This window comes from Branchiostoma lanceolatum, chromosome 12 (assembly GCF_035083965.1).
Source record: "Branchiostoma lanceolatum isolate klBraLanc5 chromosome 12, klBraLanc5.hap2, whole genome shotgun sequence".
Taxonomy (NCBI): Eukaryota; Metazoa; Chordata; class Leptocardii; order Amphioxiformes; family Branchiostomatidae; genus Branchiostoma; species Branchiostoma lanceolatum.
In genome coordinates, this window is record NC_089733.1 from 11,231,028 (window position 1) to 11,251,090 (window position 20,063).

At 40.6% G+C, this 20,063-nt stretch overlaps 1 protein-coding gene across 1 annotated transcript; it reads left to right on the top strand.

The window, feature by feature from the left end:
• The first annotated feature begins 358 nt into the window (after positions 1-358).
• On the top strand, positions 359-19,712 carry LOC136445547 (SWI/SNF complex subunit SMARCC2-like). Its single transcript, XM_066443606.1, has 29 exons — positions 359-516; positions 1,465-1,584; positions 2,042-2,127; positions 2,616-2,697; positions 3,366-3,458; positions 3,876-3,945; positions 4,323-4,340; positions 4,682-4,751; positions 5,154-5,229; positions 6,006-6,083; positions 6,529-6,585; positions 7,204-7,343; positions 7,772-7,905; positions 8,108-8,196; positions 8,547-8,671; positions 9,022-9,093; positions 9,528-9,641; positions 10,127-10,283; positions 10,966-11,048; positions 11,483-11,588; positions 12,094-12,229; positions 12,653-12,775; positions 13,313-13,554; positions 14,149-14,332; positions 14,858-15,024; positions 15,704-15,838; positions 16,416-16,629; positions 16,916-17,059; positions 17,741-19,712. Exons 1-29 carry the CDS (start codon positions 394-396, stop codon positions 17,824-17,826), a joined length of 3,324 nt encoding a protein of 1,107 aa, XP_066299703.1. The 5' UTR covers positions 359-393; the 3' UTR covers positions 17,827-19,712.
• The last annotated feature ends 351 nt before the right edge of the window (positions 19,713-20,063 follow it).

Sequence of the window (20,063 nt, forward strand, 5' to 3'; positions counted from 1 at the left end):
TATTTGCGAAGTTTTTAATCATCACAGCAAACTTATTGTTTACAAATGTATTACACGTTCTATATAATATAGATTTTCTGCAATAAAACGTTGCTGAATCCCTTAATCATGTATATCTAACGTTTTGTACTACCTACTAAATCCATCGTTGATTGAGGTGGATTAGAGAGGACTCTTATGCTATCGAAATTTGCCTGTAAATATAGTCATCAAAAATCTATATTCCTTTTAATAATAACAGCTTTATGTACGCAAACTAGTATGATTCAACTGACAGAATAACTAGATTTGTGTATTAATGTTTTTTGGTTTGACATGGTTATATCTACTGTAACAGTTTTACTGGCATGTAAGCATCGTACTCCGGCCACCCCACAGCCCGTTTGCTGTACAATGCCTTCCATGATGGCGGTAAGGAAGAAAGACGGCGGACCAAACGTGAAATTCTACGACTCGCCCGACACCGTAGCACAGTTCGAGCAAGTGCGAAGCTGGCTCTCTAAGAACTGCAAGAAGGTAAGCTTTCTTTTGAGACCAAACACGCCGATATTAACCTAGACTGTAGCATGGAAATGGATCGAATTTGCACCCCGTTTTTGGGGCCCCATACAATGTCTGGCGTGTGTCTATTGTTTGATTGTGAGAAGCGTGGGGGAGTTTGACGGGTTTGTTTTGAAACGCCCGCCTTCCGGTGATACGGAAACTCTACTTGGGGCTGAAAGTTGTCGCAGGATTTCAAATTTCGTCCATATGATATACATACGTACTGATCATTTGTTTCCATGCAATTTCTGCCCCCCCCCCCCCAGCTAGATTCTTTATCAGTTTATGTATGTCATGCACCTTCCTTTCTTCAGTGTGTATTGCTTGTGTATTTGGCGATATATCCCTGTATATTAAATGCTGGTTGTAGTACTGTACGCTTACAGGTTTGTCACGATTAAGTAGAACACAATCAGCCTACAACCAGGCCAGTATTTCTAATAGATATTCTATTGTGAATTTTAGTTTCTTTTGAAATTATCAAATTATGTCTGCGTGTCTTTATTTTTTTTCCAGGGGCACTGGTGCCTCATACTTAAAACTTAAAGAATTATGTGCGCTCTCTTACCAGAGAAAACTTGCAGAGAAAAAAATAATGTAGCAAATAAACTATGATGAGTTACCAACCTGATGAAACTATAAATTTTACGAATGATGTTGTTGTTGTTGACTAAAGGCACACACAGGTAGAGCCACTGACCAGCAAAAATCTGGCCTATACAGGCCTTGGCTATTTCAATTTTCTTTATGACTGCCTGGCTTCCAGACTAATGCTGTTATTGTTGTTGTTGTTGACTAAAGGCACACACAGGCAGAGCCACTAACCAGCAAAGATTTGGCCTATACCGGCCTTGGCTACTTTATTTCTTTATTACTGCCTAGCTTCCAGACTAATGTTTTTGTTGTTGTTGTTGTTGACAGCACACACAGGCAGAGCCACTGACCAATAAAGGGCTGGCCAGTCTGACGGTGCAACTCTTACAGTACCAGGAGGACAGCTTCGGCAAACATGTCAGCAAACCACCTCTCACCAAACTCCCTGTAAGTATCAAACAAATTTTCCTCTGGACCTACAGGTTGGGAGTTTGAATCCCAGCCGTTTTTGCTCACCCAACATGAAAAGTACAGAAAAGGGTTGCAGTCCTAAGCCTTGGGCCACTGTTGTAATCTCCTAGTAAATGCAAACTCTTGCTAATTCAGAGGGGTAACATAAACAGTTGTTAAGATTTCTGGCTGTTAAGCTTTTCTTACAGTACACACACTTACAGTCCTCTACCCAGAAATCGTATGTCATCCCAATATCTGCTTGGAGATTGCACTGTTCATTGTGTCCTTGTTGCAGAGTATTTAGTATCTGTCTTTCCTATCCTGACCAGTAGAAGATGAGCTTTTCTTTCACTTTTCAGTGAGCTTAACTGATGCAGTATCCCTTCCCTTTCCTTGTTTTTACTAACGCTAGGTACAGACTGAGTGAAAGCTTCTATGTTGAATGTTACAGGTTAAACTGTTCATGGACTTTAAGCCAGGCGGAGGCCTCTGCCACATCCTGGCTGCAGTCTTCAAGTTCAAGAGTGACCAGGGATGGTGAGTTGGGAAAAAACATGTGGAGTGTACTCAAAAGGGGACCTTTTTGGACATGAGTGTGACTGTCCTATGCAGCATTATGCATGTGCTATTGTATTGTTACATGTCTCTTTTTTTGGTGTCCGTATCTTTACGGCTTTGAAAAGTTATATTGCTCGAGGATGTAATTTAGTGAGGGAATCAACTTTCATGTATACAATACTTTTACGCTGACAGCCTGTGTACCATAACATATCACATGACGTATAACATCAGGTACAGGTACAGGTAAGAGTACATGGGTTTAGGCACATGTTAAGACCTGTACCATAGTGTTTGCAGTGGTCTGTAGTTTACAGTTAGAACAAGGTGGTAGGTGGGCAGAAGACAGAATAAGCATTGGTGGTTTTAAGTTCTTGGTGAAGAGGTTAAATGCATTTACACTTACAGTGTACAAAAATCATAACCATGCATTATATGCTCTCCCTTCTGCCCTGTTCTTCGTACAGGCGAAGGTTTGATTTTCAGAACCCATCTCGCATGGACAGAAATGTCGAGATGTTCATGAACATTGAGAGAAGCCTGGTGCAGGTGGGTGGACTGGTGAGCTTTTTGCATAACATTTTTTTATTCATACATATTTATATAAAGAAATTTGCAATAAAACATGGGCCCCCATTCCACAAGACAATGATCAACCTCACTGCAAGCTAAATTGGATTTGTGTAACCCTTGATTTCATAATTAGAATATCATGCTCAATGTAAAAGTATGACTGAAAAGACAACAAAACACACTAAGTGTAGAAATATTCGGTTTTTATCTATGAAGTTTGTTGAGTGATCATTCAAATTGTGGGACGCAGCGATGTCGCCAGCCTAGTGGAATGGGTGTGCTACAGATGTGTGTTATGTGTCAGAGACTGTCATTCTTATATTCGACTGTTTAGCCATAGCCAATGCCGTAGGGCTGAATTAGGATTTTACCATGGTCATAATTGACTGACGGAGGCCATATGACATTTACAGAAGATCAGGAAACAAGCATCTTGTGTTTATGTGAATCCTGCTTGTAGACCATAGGACATGTACGAAGCATCAACAAGTATTGCAGATAGAACGGATTGAAGACAATAGACTTGTTACTGTTAAAATATGTTTAGACTGTATCATGATTGATTAGTTTAGATCATCTGTTAGTCTATTGTGCTGAGGGCCCTTTCAGCAGTCTTGATGTTTTATCTATGTCTCCTATTGTAGAATGACTGCCTGACACGACCAAACATCTACCTGCAGCCTGAGGTAGAACCCAAACTGCAGGGGAAACTCAAGGACATCATCAAGAGACACCAGGTAGGTTCACAGGGTTTTTGATTTGATTTGATTTATTTGGCTGTATAGAAATGACATACAGCTAGGGCTACCCAGCTAGCCAGGGGCTATTTATTATAAAGGGCAAGCCCTGGTAACTGGACGTTCTCACAGAAATTTTAAGTATAGCATTGGCATTTGATTGCTGTAAGAGGGTTTGAGCACACAATGCAAATATTCATGGTTTCTAGCAAAATTATCCGGAAAATAGGAAAAGCGATGCTGAGCTAGTAGTATATAAAGCAGTGTGGCGCCGTTATTTCAGTCTGCGATGGCAGACTTCACCCCTCTCAGATGGTAGAACGTACAGAAACTACAGTGTAGAAACAGACACACACACACACATCTACATTGTACTTGTAGGTAAAGTTTGACTGACTCTGACTTTTCTGTTTGCAGGGCACTTTGACCGAAGACAAGACCAACGCTACCCACATTGTGTTCCCCCCAATCCCACCCTATACTGAACGTAAGATTCAATCATATGTGTCTCTTTTCTCTCTATTACAAACTTAAGAACTAGACCAACTTATTTCTAGCAAAATATTTTGTATCTCTAAGTTTAACCTTTTTATGTTGCTAATGGTCTTGATTTTGAATACTCAATCAATTGAGGGGCTGCAGTAACCACAAGTACAAGGCACTGTGTACCACTATTTCCTTTTTTAAAGAAAATGTAGAAACAAAATAGTGTAAACTATGTAGAATTAAGTACATGCATCTCTTAGATTGAGTGGTAATGTTAATCTGTACATTACTATTGTGTGTGCTTATCAAAAATTAAGTTGTGCATGTGTCTGTAATATTTGTTGACAACTGATATTTTTGTCTCTTTTTTCCAATCAGCTCATATACGAGACACAGGTATGTACTCCATTTTACAACTGTCAAATATATTCATTCTAAATTTTGATTTTGCGAAGTTAGACGTGGAGTCGACAGAGACATAATTTTGACTTAATTTGTGCAGTTTTATATGTATAGTACAGCCTCGATTATGTCATTTTTGTTTATGCTTTGTATCTTATGTACATTATTAGTATGTACGTTATTTTCTTACCTATGTAGTCTTGTGCCTGCATATTTTATGTACCCCTCAGAAATCAACATGACAGTATTGAAGTGTATGAACTTAGCAATTCTAAAGATAGAAGAAATAGATTGAAAAAAGAAGTGAACCTGTTTTTCTGTTGCTGTTTTCACAGAGGATTGGATCCGTCCTATCATGATTCTGAATAACCGAACCCTGGTGCACTGGTGGCACTATCCTGACAGGTAAGAATGTCAATCATTTTGGATGGTAACGTAAAGCCCGTCAGCCCTGTTTATAAGGGAGCTTGAGGCGTCGAACCTATGCATGTAAAAGAACCCAACGCCCTTTTTTACAAAAGTAGGGTTAAAGAAGCTTGCTGTAGTAAAGCCGTGTCGCTGTCAGCAACCTAAAAAGCAAGACGCTTCATTTCAAGCTTAAGCATTACACTTCAAAGACAAAAGAAGAAGAAGAGCAAGAATGTTTTTACACCAAACTTGATCAAAAGAATATCACAAATTACTCGAATGGAAAACTGAAATCTTTACAGACTTCAGTAGTCTGTAGTCCAGGCTGTGCCCCTAAAAGTATTCTTGTACATGTTTTGATCCGTTGTGTGCTGTTTTTGTTTATTGTTTCCCTGACAGTTACGACACCTGGACCCCCAGCAGTGAAGTAAACCAGGAGCCTGACCTCCCCCCTCCACACCAGGGGTCATGGAAGGTACAGATATATTGATATTCATCTAAATTTCTAATACTCACATCATGGCTCAAAATGCATTTTTGGGAATGGTTGCACTGGTGCATCTACTGTAACATAAAAATGTATTTTTTGGTGCACAACATAAAGTAGAATGTCAGCAATACGTATTTACAAGCCCTACTACTTCTCTTAAGAACTTTGATCTGAAATTTCATAGCTCTACCACTTCACTATACCTGTACCTCTACTGCACTGGTGCACCCACTGTAAAAAAATCTGGTGTACTGCTCCAATTTTGGGTGCACAAAAGTGCATATACACCCAGTATTTCAAGCTCTGCACATGGTCTCAATTTTCATATCAAGACTGTTTTCCTTTCAATGAGGGCAGGGTCATAGCAGTGGATACTGTTTCCAATTTTGGTTTCCCTATTGTAAAAGAATCCAACACACTCAATGAGAAGAGACCATAAAAGCTAGTCCTAGCAAAACCTCATTGTCGCATCAGTTCAACTTCAACCTTAAGCCATGTAAGCAGAATGAAGTAGCCGTTTGGCACCCCATTCTCTATTGATTATGGAGTAAGGCAGCAGGGAGAAGGTTAAAAAAAGCATTACACTTTATCTCAAGCATTATGCTGTGTCTAAAGCACTATGCTTAGTCTAAGGCATTGAGTATTGTCTCAAGTACATATGTGTGTATTGTCTCTAGCATTATGCTTTGTCTTTGCAAGTAAGAGAAGGGATTTGCATTTCAGTGAATTGTATCTGATAAGAATTTTGTTTCCCTCACCAGGTGAATGCTCGCTGGTTGACTGATCTTGAAGAGTTCAATGAATGGATGAACGAGGAAGACTATGAGATTGACGAATCGGTAAGGTTATTTTTCCATTTGAAGCTAGAAGGACTGTTACATTATGTACTACACTAGGTATATGTCATGCAACAATGTAGAATAGATATCTTTGTAAAAACATATTTTGAGATGTAGCTTAAAAGCTTACAATCGCATTTGTTTCGAAATGAATTACCAAGAGCAAGAATTCATCGCCAAAACATACTGAAACTTCTCACATGCTTTTCTATGAATGTAAAATAGATATGTTTTTGTAAAAACATATTTTGAAATGTGGCCGAAAAGTTTACAATTGCACCTGTTTTGAAATGAATTCCCAAGAGCAAGATCACATTGACAAAACAGTCTGGAATTTCTCACATGCGATCTTTATGAGTTTACTGTTACAAAATCCATATCTTTATATACATGTATTGATCGATCGATTGTTTGATTGATTGATTGATTGATTGGTCTTTATCAGGATCCAACAACCATCCCGAGGCAAAATGGAATCCGTATGAAGTCCGCAGCAGACGAGGTAGGCAGAAAGCATATCCTTTCCTCTTTAGTTATACTGTAGTCACACATTCATACGGTAAATTTTCACGAAAGTTTTTGATGTTTTTAAGTTCACAGTTTTTGTGGAGACTTCTAACTGCAATTTATCAAACTCATATGTTTTCTCTACCATTGATTTACTAGTATCATCTCAACAATTTATTTCTTTAGAATAAACTGAACTGCCTCAAGGCATACATGTAGCAAGCAGGTTTTGTACAGTAAGTATAAACTGTGTAAGACCAGACTGATAGGATGTCCCTAACTGAAGCTAGATGCCCATTTCCATCTGAGTTGAGTGATGAAATAGGTGTAAAGTCCCTTTCCCAAGGGCACAGTATATCGGCCTGCTAGAGATGGGAACCCAGAACCTTTAGATTGTAAGTCAACAAATCACGCGTCTGAAGGGACATCTCTAGATGAAGCTAGATACACTTTTTTATCTGACTCGAGTGAGGAATTAGGTGTAACGTGCCTTTCCCAAGGTTACAACTTTGGGACCTTCTAGGGATTTGAACCCAGAAGATTTTTAGTCAACAAACCCAACCACAAAGTGTGTTCTTTAACATGTTGGAGGTATGTCTGTCCTCAAACACAGGTCCACAGTCTAACCAGAAAGTCTGCCTCCCTCCAGATGGCCCATTCGGAGGAGCCAGAGAGAAGGGAGAGGGGCAAGCCTGGACCCAAGAAGCGCAAGAGGTCCCCCTCCCCAGACCCCACCAAGAAGAAGAAAAAGGGGTATGGAAGAGGCTAGATTTTGCATTTAACGTTCTGCTCTGTTAAACCTTTAACACACTGAAGTAGCCATTTGGCACACAATTCTCTATTGGTTAAAGGGTTAGGCAACAGGGAGAAGGTTAGGAAACGAAACAAACAAAGCACATAAATGTAGTACAAAGTTTCATAACATGTACATTTAATTGCTTTGTATTATTTTGAACGTTTAGATGTTTTTGAACTTATGAAATATACTCTACAAATGTAGATGCATTCCTATACATACATGTGATGCAAATGAATATAAATTATAGTACATTGTTAGAATCGAGACAAATATTGGCAGAAATGATGTTCGTTCCATGTAGTAGTAGTAGGAAGTAGTTTTTATGGTCTATGGAAATCTGAACTTATTGGTTATTCATGGCCTGCTCCTTCTATTTTCGTAGGAGGACCCCAGGACCAACCCCTGACCGGAAGAAGCGGTCATCTAAAGAGGAAGCTGACCAGGAGGATGCCACCAAGGACATGGATGACCCCTCCCCTGTCCCAAATGTGGAGGAGGTCAACCTCCCCAAAAACGGTAAAGAGACAGATTTATCTGAAATTTGTCTTTTTGATAGACGGATTTCTTAGCCTTGCCTACTTCCGTCAACGGTAGAGAGATTTGTATTCTTTGAATTTAAATAGACGGTTTGTTAGCTCAGCCCAGTGGAAATGATCATGTACTTGCTCAATAGGGCCAGTGAATTTTTGAACATTGTGTTTTTTTCCATATCCACCAGTTGTTCCCACTAAAAAGGACAGTGAACAACAGCCCATCAAAGGAGGGACCCTCGCAGACTTGGACGAGAAAGAGGACGAAGAGGGAAAGGTAAGATAGGATTTTGTCATTGCTTTAAGATTCCTTTAAGACAATTGTTTTTTTATTGCACCATTCAGTTGTATTATGTTATCAAGAAAGTTATAATGAAGAATGTAGGGCAATTCTTTTCCACTACTGGCTGTTTATTACACTAGTGTCACAGGCCTTTTTGTCTTCGACCAGTGCAAGTAGGCATTAAAAGTATCTGCACATGCAGATGGGAATTCAAGCCCAGAAAGAGCAATTTCTTGCTCTGCTTGATTAACCTTTAAAATTCTGCAGAAGCCGTTTAGCTACCAGTTCTCTATTGGTTATGGGTTTAGGCAGCAGGGAGGAGGTTAACCCTTTTGTGCTTGCAGAGTGAGGAGGATAAGACTAAGAAGGAAGGGGAGGGACCTAAAGACGACTCACAGGAGGACAATGTGACAGAACAGACCCATCACATCATCATCCCCTCTTACTCTGCATGGTTCGACTATAACAGGTAAGGTTATCCAGGGCTCAAAATTTATTTTGGGGAAAAGATGCACCTAACCTATAAAAAAGATTTAGATGCAAAGAAAGAATTTGGGGTGCACAACATGAAATAAAGTAGAATGTCAGCAAAACATTTTTGCTAACCTTACTACTGCTCTTTACACCTTCAATCTGAAATTCTACATAGCTAGCTTGATAATTATGATAACCCTGTCCAGTAGTGTGCATGTTGGGTGAGCGACAACAGCCCGGATTTAAACTCACGGCTTCATGGTCCAGAGACCACTGGACTACGCACGCTATGCTACAATGTTTCTAAAGACTCTAACATGTAAACTTCTGTCTTCTCCTTTGCAGTATCCACACCATTGAGAAAAGGGCCCTGCCTGAGTTCTTCAACAGTAAGAACAAGTCTAAGACACCTGAAGTGTGAGTAGATGTTCATTAAGTTACATTTTATTCTCTTAGAATATATATTGCAAATGTTGTACATGGAAGATATAGTTGAACTGTTTCACAAGGACATTGTCAGAACCAAATATTAAAAGATGAATTTCTTCCGTTTTGTACAATTTGATTTGTCAAGCATTTTATTCTCAATTCTAAAGTCAGCCTATATTCCTATAAGAACTGTTTTACTTTGGAAGATACAGCTGAATTGTCTTACAAGGACAATTATATCAGAGCTGATTGTTCAGAGATTATACCATTTCTTCTATTTTGTACAATTTCTAAAATCCACCCTTATTTCTGAAAGATAGGTTGCAAATGTTGTGTAAACTTGGAAGATTTAGTTGAGCTGTTTCATACAGACAATATTGGAACCAAGATTATAACATTTCTTCTGCTTTGTACATTTTCAGGTATCTGGCGTACAGAAACTTCATGATTGACACCTACCGACTGAACCCCATGGACTACCTGACCAGCACAGCCTGTCGACGGAACTTGGCCGGAGATGTGTGTGCGATCATGAGGTATACGTTTATTACACATGGAAAATAATATGGTACTTGAACACATGATTACAAATGGACAAGCTCCCAGTGCTTACACAACTGTGTTGTGTGGGAAGGACTTTCACTAGGTAGCGTCTTTACCTTTTTTTGGCTTTCGCTACTTTCACAGAATATAGGAAAAGCACAAGCTAGTCTAGTAAGATTGTAGATATGTGACCTGTATGGAAAATCAAATATTGTAACCTTGTGTCAATAAAATGTTTTTGAATGAAAAAATTCTTATTTTCCACAAATTATTTTTAATGCTAGTTTTCAATGTTAGGTTTGCTAAGTAATTGTGAAGCCTAAATTATTTGTAATTTCATTTAAGGCTGAGTAAAGTAGAGCTATTTGTAAATCTTTAACTGTACAATGTATTTGAGGATTTATATAGTATACAGGACTCCAGAAAGACTAGTACATTAGCTTAACAAACAAACATACTTGTTCCCCCACAATGATAGAGTCCATGCATTCCTGGAGCAGTGGGGACTGGTCAACTACCAGGTGGACCCTGACAGTAAGCCCACCCCCATGGGCCCCCCTCCCACCTCTCACTTCCACGTGTTGTCAGACACTCCCTCGGGACTACAACCTGTGCAACCTGCCAAATCACAACAGGTCAGTATTAATAGCACAATAAGATAACCCTAACCCTGACACTGACAGCAAACCCACCCCCATGGGCCCCCCTCCCACCTCTCACTTCCACGTGTTGTCAGACACTCCCTCAGGACTACAGCCTGTACAACCTGCCAAATCACAACAGGTCAGTATTAATAGCACAATAAGATAACCCTGACCATAACCCAGACAGCAAACCCACACCCATGGGCCCCCCTCCCACTATGACATTACTTAGGTTGAGCCACAAATGGAATAAAACAAACTTCAATGCAGGGATCTCTTCAGTGTTTGTCCTTCCTTCTCTGAGAGGAATTTTGCTGCTCAGGACAGACTAAAAATTTCACACAAAATACTCAACAACAAAAACTGAATTTTCAAAACTTGTGGCTTATCTTTTTTAGGTTAAGAATAGACGTTTTTTTCCTGATAACACTTTCAATAGGACCAAGTTTAGTTTGTAAATTTTTTGATTTGGAGTTTACTTCTCATTATGTAATTTACCAACGCATATGAACTTTCATTCAAATAAGTTTAGTTTGGGACCTTTTTCATTCCTTTCTTCCCATTGCCTTTCTTTGAGCTTTAAGACTTTTTGTTCATTTTTTTTGCTGCCTGGTTGACAGTTTCCCCTTCTTCGTTGCGTCTCCGCCTGTTGTTTACGTGTTATTTGTCATAGTTTGCCTCCCAACAGATGATGCAGTTTGCTGACAAGAACAATAAGGATGCCAAGCCCGCCTCCAGCGAACAACAGAACTTTGGGTGAGTGGAGATGATTGTCTTTTTCTGTTGAAATGAACCGGTGTAAAGGCCTAGTGGTGTTCTGTCTTGCATTTAAGGGTTCACATCGAAGGTGCAAACCCTGGCTGGGTCATGCCAAAGACTACAGAAATAGTACATGCTGCTTCTCTGCTCAGCACTCAGCACTTGTAAGAAGCAGTATGAGAGACGAACACACTCCTCTACCAGAGGACTAATACCATACAGTAGTGGCCTGTGTGGGCCAAGGGCTATAGAAACGGAGCTGGGTACTGCCCCTTTACACCCAAAAATGTGGGAAAGATTTTAACTCTACCTAACACTTTAAGCACTGAAAAAGAAAGGAGCTTTCAATGCTTGATTTTATCATTTTGTAATGAAGTGCATCGTTGTTTTAGATGTGTCCTCTAAGTTTATAAACATGCCGTTACCTTCAGGTTGCGTACAGACATGTACACGTCCAAGTCAGCAGCGGCCCTGAAAGCAAAGGCTGCGACTGCAACACGACCATGGACCGACCAAGAAACACTTCTTCTACTGGAGGTAAGGACTCCATGTGGCTAACCATACATGTTGTTTATGTCCTCACAAAGAAGAACACTTCTACATATCACCATCATCATTCATAATTATCAATCAGATGAAGTAGCAAACATGTAAATACATGTATACAAAATATACGTCGATGAAGGTTAAACATCAAGGTTGTAAGATACGCCAAATGACAGTTACTCAAGCAACTGGAGAAAATTTTGAAACAGAAGTTTCAGACAGCGTCCAATGTCTTTCGTCAGTAACTAAAGGGAAGAACTGCAGAACCAGGTTTTATACCAAAATTCTGCATTGATGTGTTAATAAAGTGAAGATAATTTTGGATGGTGCAATAGAGGATAAGTCTAGATACCTTTCCCAAGTACCTTTCCCAAGGACACAACATTGGGACCTGCTAGGGATTCAAGCCCAGAACCATTAGATTCTATATCAACAACCCTAACTATAAGATCACCTTGAACTAAATGTGTTTACTGAAGTGTTGTTGTTTTCCCAGGGCATGGAGATGTACAAGGATGACTGGAACAAGGTGTGTGAACACGTGGGCAGCAGGACCCAGGACGAGTGTATCCTGCACTTCCTACGGCTGCCCATAGAGGACCCATATCTGGAGGACTCTCAGGAGGCAGTCGGTAAGACATCATTCGTGGTCAACTTAAGAACAGCAGGATGGATAGTGATGATATTTGGTTTGTTGTTAGATCTTGGGAAGACGAAGGTCAAGCTTAATTTTGGGCCTTTGGTTTGTAACCTTGGTACTGCAAACTTCCGTTTTTGTATCTTTTGACCTGGACGTGCTATGGTCTTGATTTTGGGGGGCACATAGCTTTCTCTGAGACTACAGGGGCATTTTCGTTAAAATCTTTCAAGAAAGATAACTGAATAAAGGAACAACAGGTTTCCATGATTTTTGGTATGTAGGTAGCTCAGACAGATGTTATATAACCATGTTTATTTACTGTTGTTTTTTTCTACACGAATGATACCATGTTTGTATGCTGTTGTTTTTTCTACATGAATGACGCCATATTTGTTTCCTGTTGTTTTCCCTCCAGGACCTCTAGCCTACCAGCCCATCCCCTTCAGTCAGCAGGGGAATCCTGTCATGAGTGTGGTGGCCTTCCTGGCCTCGGTGGTAGACCCCAGGGTCGCGTCATCAGCTGCCAAGGCTGCTATAGGTAAGGGGAGGGGTGGGGAATGTTATTCAAGGGGTGGGGAAGGGTAGGGGTGGGGAAGAGTTGAATGGAAAAAATGTAGGAAGGTAGACTTGGATGTTTGGAGTGAAGAACAGATAAGGGAAGTAGTCTTTAAAACAGTCTGGGATGGAAGGAAAGAAAGATCCCACTAATGTTTTAAGGGAAGAAAAAATGTGTACAGTCAAACCTGCCTAGGCGACCACCTATTCAACGCGACCACCTGGCCATGGTGACTGCTTTTTCTCGGTCCCCCAGGTTATCGCCTTGGGCAGGTCTGACTGTACTCTGTAGGCATTATGTGAAGTGCTATAGAAAAGCAAGGGCCCTTGTTCTTCTGTTTACTAGTATACAATTTAAACAATATTAGTATTGTTTACCTGCATGTCTTACCTTCATCAACATTCTTCTGTTTAGAAAAAGAACATCTTTGCTATCGAAAGAGCACTTAGTTTGCTTTCTCTGCAGATAGAAACTTGATATTGTTCGTTAACTGGTGATTGGTCTTTTTTTTTTCCTCAGAGGAGTTTTCGAAGATAAAGGACGAGGTTCCTCCAGCGCTGATCGAGGCTCACGTCAAGAAAGTCGAGGACGCAGCGAAGTCTGGAACCTTGACCCCTGACCTGCTGTTGGAGGACACGGGGATCGCGGGAACGGGCGCGGAGGAGCCGGCGGAGAAAACGGAACCCATGGAGACGGACGAGTCCAAACCTGGGCCGTCCGGGGAGGGGGACAAGAAGGAGGAAGAAAAAACAGAAGAATCAGTGAGTTTGAAAAAAAAGGTCCTTTTTAGTTTAAAAAATGCGTCGAAACCACTTTGTGTACGCCAGTTGCGCCGCTGTCGAAAATTCGATAACCAGATTCAACTGTTGGAATCGAAGTTGTTAAAATTGTTTCAATTTCTGCCACATTTCGCATTGACATTTTCTTTTCTGTTGGGTATGTCGTTCGTTCCCTGAAATTTTAAAGGAAGATCTTAAAACAAAGCGTTTGCAAAGAAAATAAAGAAAAAACAGAAAGATCAGTGAGTTTCAGAAGAGCAACTTTTTCAGTTTTCCTTTAGCAAGAGGTTCAGATGAGAAAAGATTCAGGAAAAGTCATCAGTATATTTGACAATATTCATTCCCTCAAATTATATATGAAAAATATTTACCTGATGGTCATTCATGATCAAGAAAAAATAAACCTCTTTTTGTAGAGGTTTGTATGTAGTGTTGCAAACTTGAACATAGTCATAAAGCTACAATCAATAGTAACTAATAATTCCTACAATAATTATTGTATTATCTGCAACATTTTTTTACGACTGCTACATTATTTGTAAATCAACAATGTTAATGGTCACTTTTTATTTTCAGAAGGAAGAAGGAGAGAAGAAAGAAGAAGAGGAGGAAAAGGAGGAAAAGAAGGAGGAAGAGAAGAAAGAAGAAGAGGAGAATACAGAGAAGGAAATAAAGAAAGAACCAGAAGAGGTCAAGGAAGAAGAAAAGCCCCAGGAGGGTGAAAAAATGGAAACAGACCAAGCGGAAAAACCTGCAGACGGTGAGAAGCAATCTTTACATTTTAGTACAGTTGTATCTTTAGATGTTTCAGTCTCTATGATAAGCATAGTTTTGGACACTTCATAAGCTGTGTCAACAATAAGCTGTTTGTGTATTTTAAGCTATCGGTGTATATGCAGGAGCGTCAGGTTTCAAAACCAATGCACGGGTGTGCTTGGACTAAGAGTAAGAGGCAAGCCTTGGCAAAGACATTTGCATAAAGACACATCATGCTTCACTACAATAGAGGATGATTGCTGCTTCACCTACAATGAACCTTACCTGTTTTTGTAAGTAACCGTTCATGAAGAGACAGATTTATTTGGGAAAAACATTTTGATATCCGCTTTCTCTTGAAAAGCTACAAACCTTTATTGGATTGTTTGGGCTTTGTAATTTTTTCATCCTAACATGGTATCAGTAACTGAGAAGCAAGAAAATCTTTTTAATTCCAGAAAGGTACAAGAGCCAGAGGGTTTGAATGATGTTTCATCGTTTTGGTCTCTTTTCGGAATTTTCCATGTAGAAGAAAAGGAAGAAGGGAAGGAAGAAGCAAAAGAAGAAAAGACAGAGGAGGCTGTGGAGCTGACAGATGAACAGAAGGAGAAACTGAAGCAGAGGGAGGACATTCCAAAGGGCAACGTGGCTACAGCTGCAGCCGCGGCCCTATCAGCCGCAGCTGTGAAGGCAAAGGTACTTATTTATTTGACTATTGTCTTGACTTGGGGTGGGTACCGGTACATAAAATTCAGGTTCGGTCCAGGTCCAGAGGGTCAGGTCCGGACCTGTACCTGTACCTGATTATAGTAGTGTCGCAGTACATCATATTTTGGAGAGCGAGACACACGTAAAAGTCTCCAAATAAACGTCATGTCTGGAACGATATAATTTCTTAGGTTTGCACTTTGTCTCAAAATGATAACTTTACTCTCCTCGCCGTCTGTTTACTCATCCTTTAAGTGTTTCTAGATATGATTCACAGCTAACGTCTTCGATTCGTTAAATCTGCTGTTTTGTATTTTCTTAGACCAGTTATGTGGCCGCCTACTTGTAGCCTGGTACTATGAATTTTCTAATCGGTCCATAGGCCGGTCCATGGATTTTTTACGGACCGTTTTTTTTGGACCGGTCCATTAAGAAATACCGGTTTTGTACCGGTACACGGTACCGGTACCCACCCCTAGTCTTGACGTATATTGCAATGACATCTTGATTATGGACTGATTTTTTAGTCAATTTATTTCTTGAGATTGCAACTTGCAGTTCCACAGTATATTTTTTATCCTGGAAAAACAGAATGTAAATTTAAGTTGATGCTTCAGGTAATGTTTGTTGTGCTTATCATGAAGATGGTACCTTTCCCCTCCCTCAGCACCTGGCAGCAGTGGAGGAGAGAAAGATCAAGAGTCTTGTGGCGCTTCTCGTGGAGACACAGATGAAGAAACTGGAGATCAAGTTACGTCACTTTGAGGAGCTGGAGGCCATCATGGACAGGGAGAGAGAAGCGGTGAGCAGTAAAAACAGTTGTGAAATATTCACGGTTTTACATTTCACAGTTTTTGCTGTCTCCTATATACCAGAATTTATCTCAATGGATAGATTTAAACCAAATTTAACTACACTTGTATGTATTGACGTGTGATGGTCTCTGCAATGTTGATATAGGACAGTACATAAGAGAGTGCCCACAAATAATAATAAGATCTTCTGTTACCCTGCACTGCAAAATTAAGTCCCCTCAAACATAAATGAATGTACAGTTGCCTCTATTGTTGATAATCATAAGATAAATGATTATCATACCAACAAATGTTTATTCCAGTTAGACTAGTACAATAGCTTAGGGGGTAGCATGTTCGGCTTGCATTCAGAAGATCAGGTCATACGAAAGACATATCAAGGAAAATGGTACATTCTGCTTAGTACTTTTGGAAAGAGTATGATAGTTAAACACACACTGCTACCAGTAGGCTATCCGCCTACTGCAGTGGCCTGTGTGGCCCAAGGGCTATAGAAATGGAGATGAGCGCACTATACACTAAAAGGTGTGGGAGGATTTTAACTTAACTTTTCACCTGTTGCAGCTGGAGTATCAGCGTCAGCAGCTGCTGGCAGACAGACAGGCCTTCCACATGGAACAGTTGAAGGCGGCCGAGATGCGTGCCCGTCAGCAGGCCGCCGTGCAGCTGCAGTCCCAACAGGCACCTGCCCAGGGCACCCCGGGACAGCCCCATGGCCACATGCCCCCCCAGCCGCAGGCCTACAGTGGACAGGTGTCCACTACACACATAGCACCTCGTAAGTACACACATAACACCTCGTAAGTACACACATAGCACCTTGTAAGTACACACATAGCACCTCGTAAGTACACACATAGCACCTCGTAAGTACACACATAGCACCTCGTAAGTACACACATAGCACCTCGTAAGTACACACATAGCACCTCGTAAGTACACACATAGCACCTTGTAAGTACACACACTAGTGCTTGTTTCCTGCGCCATTTTCCTCAGTTTTGGAGGAGCTTTGCTGCCTTGTACAGTTCTATTTGAACTGAAGTGTGTTTGTCCCCCCACAGCCGGCCCCAGTGCCCAGCCCACCCCCAGCACCTCCATGGCGACCCAGAACCCTGCCATTGTGGCGGCCATGACAGGCGGACCTGGCACCTCGCCGACTGGAAAAGGCACGCCCAGCCCCGTACCTTTACCTGTACCAGGTAAAGGTAGATAAGTTTCTTTGTACTTTGTGTATTGTTACTGTCCCCAAATAAATTCTGAAAAAGGGACCTACGGTCTTGTGTGACTGTTATTATTGAAATGTTCAATGAACTTCAATTGGAAGATTTCTAGTGAATTTCAATTAGATGATCAAAAATTTTGATGAAGTACAATTTTGGAAAGTTGGAAAATCTCCAGTGAACTCCAATTAGGTAATCAAAAGTTTTAATGAAGTGTAATTCCAAAATTGGGGCGTTCAATATTTTTCATTGGAAATTTGAATTTTTATTATATAGCCAATAATGTTGAGTACACTGCATATTGGTTTAAGTTAAAAAGTTAAAATCCTCCCACACCATAATTGATGTATAGGGCAGTGCCCATCTCCGTTCCATAGCCCTGGGGCCACACTGTGGTGTAATCACTGCAGCAGGGGGCTAGTCCACTAGCAGTGGAGTGTGTTTAACTTCCATACTGTTTCATAAGTATGTACTATTTTTATAAAGTCTTTGGTATGACTCAATGCGCCTCTTGTCCAGAGGTGTCCTACCTGGGGCTTGAACCCCAGTCCTTCTGGTCCAAGTAATTTGAACCAGATGTGGCAGAGTAGCAGAGGCGCAGACCACTACACCACAGGGACACCCCCCATATTGGTTTAAAATGATTGTTTTTTATTTATTTTACAGGTCCCCAGGGGGATAGTGCACCCACCCCAACTGCTTCTGAGGTCATCGGAACTGAATCGGCGGCTCCCATCCTACCCACTCAGTAGAAATGAACAGTCCCTTTTCATCCGACACCGTTTCCACCCTACCCATTCAGTAGAAATGAACAGTCCCTTTCTTCAAATATAGCTCCCACCCTACCCATCCAGTGGAAATGAACAGTTCCCTCTCCGAACACCCTATCCGTTCAGTAGAAATGAACAGTCCCTTCTCCAATATACAATGTAGCTCCCACCCTACCCATTCGGTAGAAATGAACAGTCCCTTTTCTTGAACATCGCTCCAACCCTACCCATTCGATAGAAATGAACAGTCCCGTTGCCAACATGGCTCCCACCCTACTCATTCAGTAGAAATGAACAGTCCCTTCCCTACCAACCTGGATCCTATCCTACCCCTTCAGCAGAAATGAACAATCCCTTTTCCTCCAACATAGCTTCCAACCTACTCACTCAGTACAAATGTAGTGTCCCTTCCCTATCCACCTATTTCAGAAGATAAACAGTACTCATACATTTTTCACCTATGGCATAATTATGAGTAACAAGGGATCAAACAACACATTGCCACAACAATATGTATGTGGTGAATGAATACTTGGTTCAGTAGTCATGCTAATAATTTGGCTTGTCCCTTATTTTACCAAGAGTTCTCCATTTTTACCAGCATGCAATGGGATCCATAAAATATTCAAACCAGTCTACATTTGTCACGATGTACTATTTGTGGCCAGTTTGGATGTGTTGGCCAGCCACATTTGGTGAAGTCTGTCCAGGACAGTCAAATGTTTACTAGTGACCACCTCTGCATAAGGATCACCTGGCCATTGTAGTCACTTTCTTATGGTCTCTTAAAGATAATTTTCCTTTTGACCCAAGCATTAAGAATCCTGTCAGTAGTCCATTATAGGACTGTGCTTTCATGGACAACCATATGGACACTGTAGTATTCCCAGTGATCAATTTTTGATGGCCTTTAATTGGATGGGCACCATCAACTTTGAGGCACCCAGTGCCACAAAACTTCGAAGCCAAATTTTGGTAGAATTATGTCTATTTCTTGCCTGGCAAAATGCTGGAAATAGCAGTTCACATTGTTAGAAATTCCAAAATTTTTAACTGTCAACTCAACTGTCAGAGGCATCCAAATTATTGCTGCCTTGATGTCAACAGTGCCACATGACATCTGAAAAAAAGTTGCATTTGAATGTCTATAGTGTCAAGTAACATTGTTTTCATAGAAAATTTGCTTCTCCAATAGGCGAAAAGCATTTCAGAACGTTAAATTCCCACATTTTCCAGCCCAAGGATTTTCCTTTGCCCCTCCCCCTCGACTATGGACGTCTCCTACAGTTTTGTTTCGGTGGGAATGCTGAAAGTCTTAATCATGACTTCTCTGTTATAACTTGTATGTTCTTAGTGACATACCCTCTGTACATACTATTATCTGTTACCTATAAACATACTTAGAGTAGAAACATTTTCCTCATCACAACATGAAGTAAACTTACTTTGAATCAGTACTTAGAACATGCGTCAGTATCTTAGAGCAAAAACGAATATCATAAGAAAATTCCAGTCTGCTTAGAGCACAAGACTGACCATTAGAAATCCATGTCAAAGGGTTTGGTACTGTCTTTAAGATGGCAAGCCAAGGAATCTTCAAGTGTGAAACGTTCATACATGTACATGTAGTTTGTTTGCTTCTTCATCGTAGTATCTTATGTACTTGTGTTAGATGGTCATATTCTCCATTTATCTATACCACATATGTAGTTGGTGCAACACATTTGTCTCAATAAGTGCGTAGATCTACCCTAGGTTCAAGTATGGCCACCTTAGATGGTCAAAAGCTATATAAATAGATACTGTACACCCCTCTGTCTAATTTGTGGTGGTCATTTGAATGGATATATTAAAGTTAATGTACTCCAGTGTGTTGCCATTGTTTTGTTTGTTCGCTTAACTGGTAGACCGCCTTGAGGCATTACACCAATTTTGTATGTTGAATACAAGCTGTGTAAGACTAAACTGATTGATTTGATCCTCTCTCTCCGAGATGGACCTTACCCTTTTCCATAAGTATGGTGGGTTCTTTAACATGCAGAAGGTGTGGCTCTCTTCAAATATAGGACAGGTGTGTTTACCTGTGTGTTGATGGTGTTCGGGGACGTTTGTGTTTGGATGGTATTCAGGGAAAGGTCTGTGCAGATGGTGTTCAGCAGCAAGGACAGGTTTGTTCGCCTTTGTGTGGATGGTGTTCAGGGACAGATGTGTGTACCTGT

Excerpts from the sequence above, each read along its gene's own strand:
- LOC136445547 (XM_066443606.1), top strand. The coding sequence starts at position 394 with ATGCCTTCCATGATGGCGGTAAGGAAGAAAGACGGCGGACCAAACGTG. Across the intron at positions 3,459-3,875 it reads ACATCATCAAGAGACACCAG|GGCACTTTGACCGAAGACAA; the intron begins GTAGGTTCACAG and ends TTCTGTTTGCAG. Across the intron at positions 4,752-5,153 it reads TGGTGGCACTATCCTGACAG|TTACGACACCTGGACCCCCA; the intron begins GTAAGAATGTCA and ends TTTCCCTGACAG.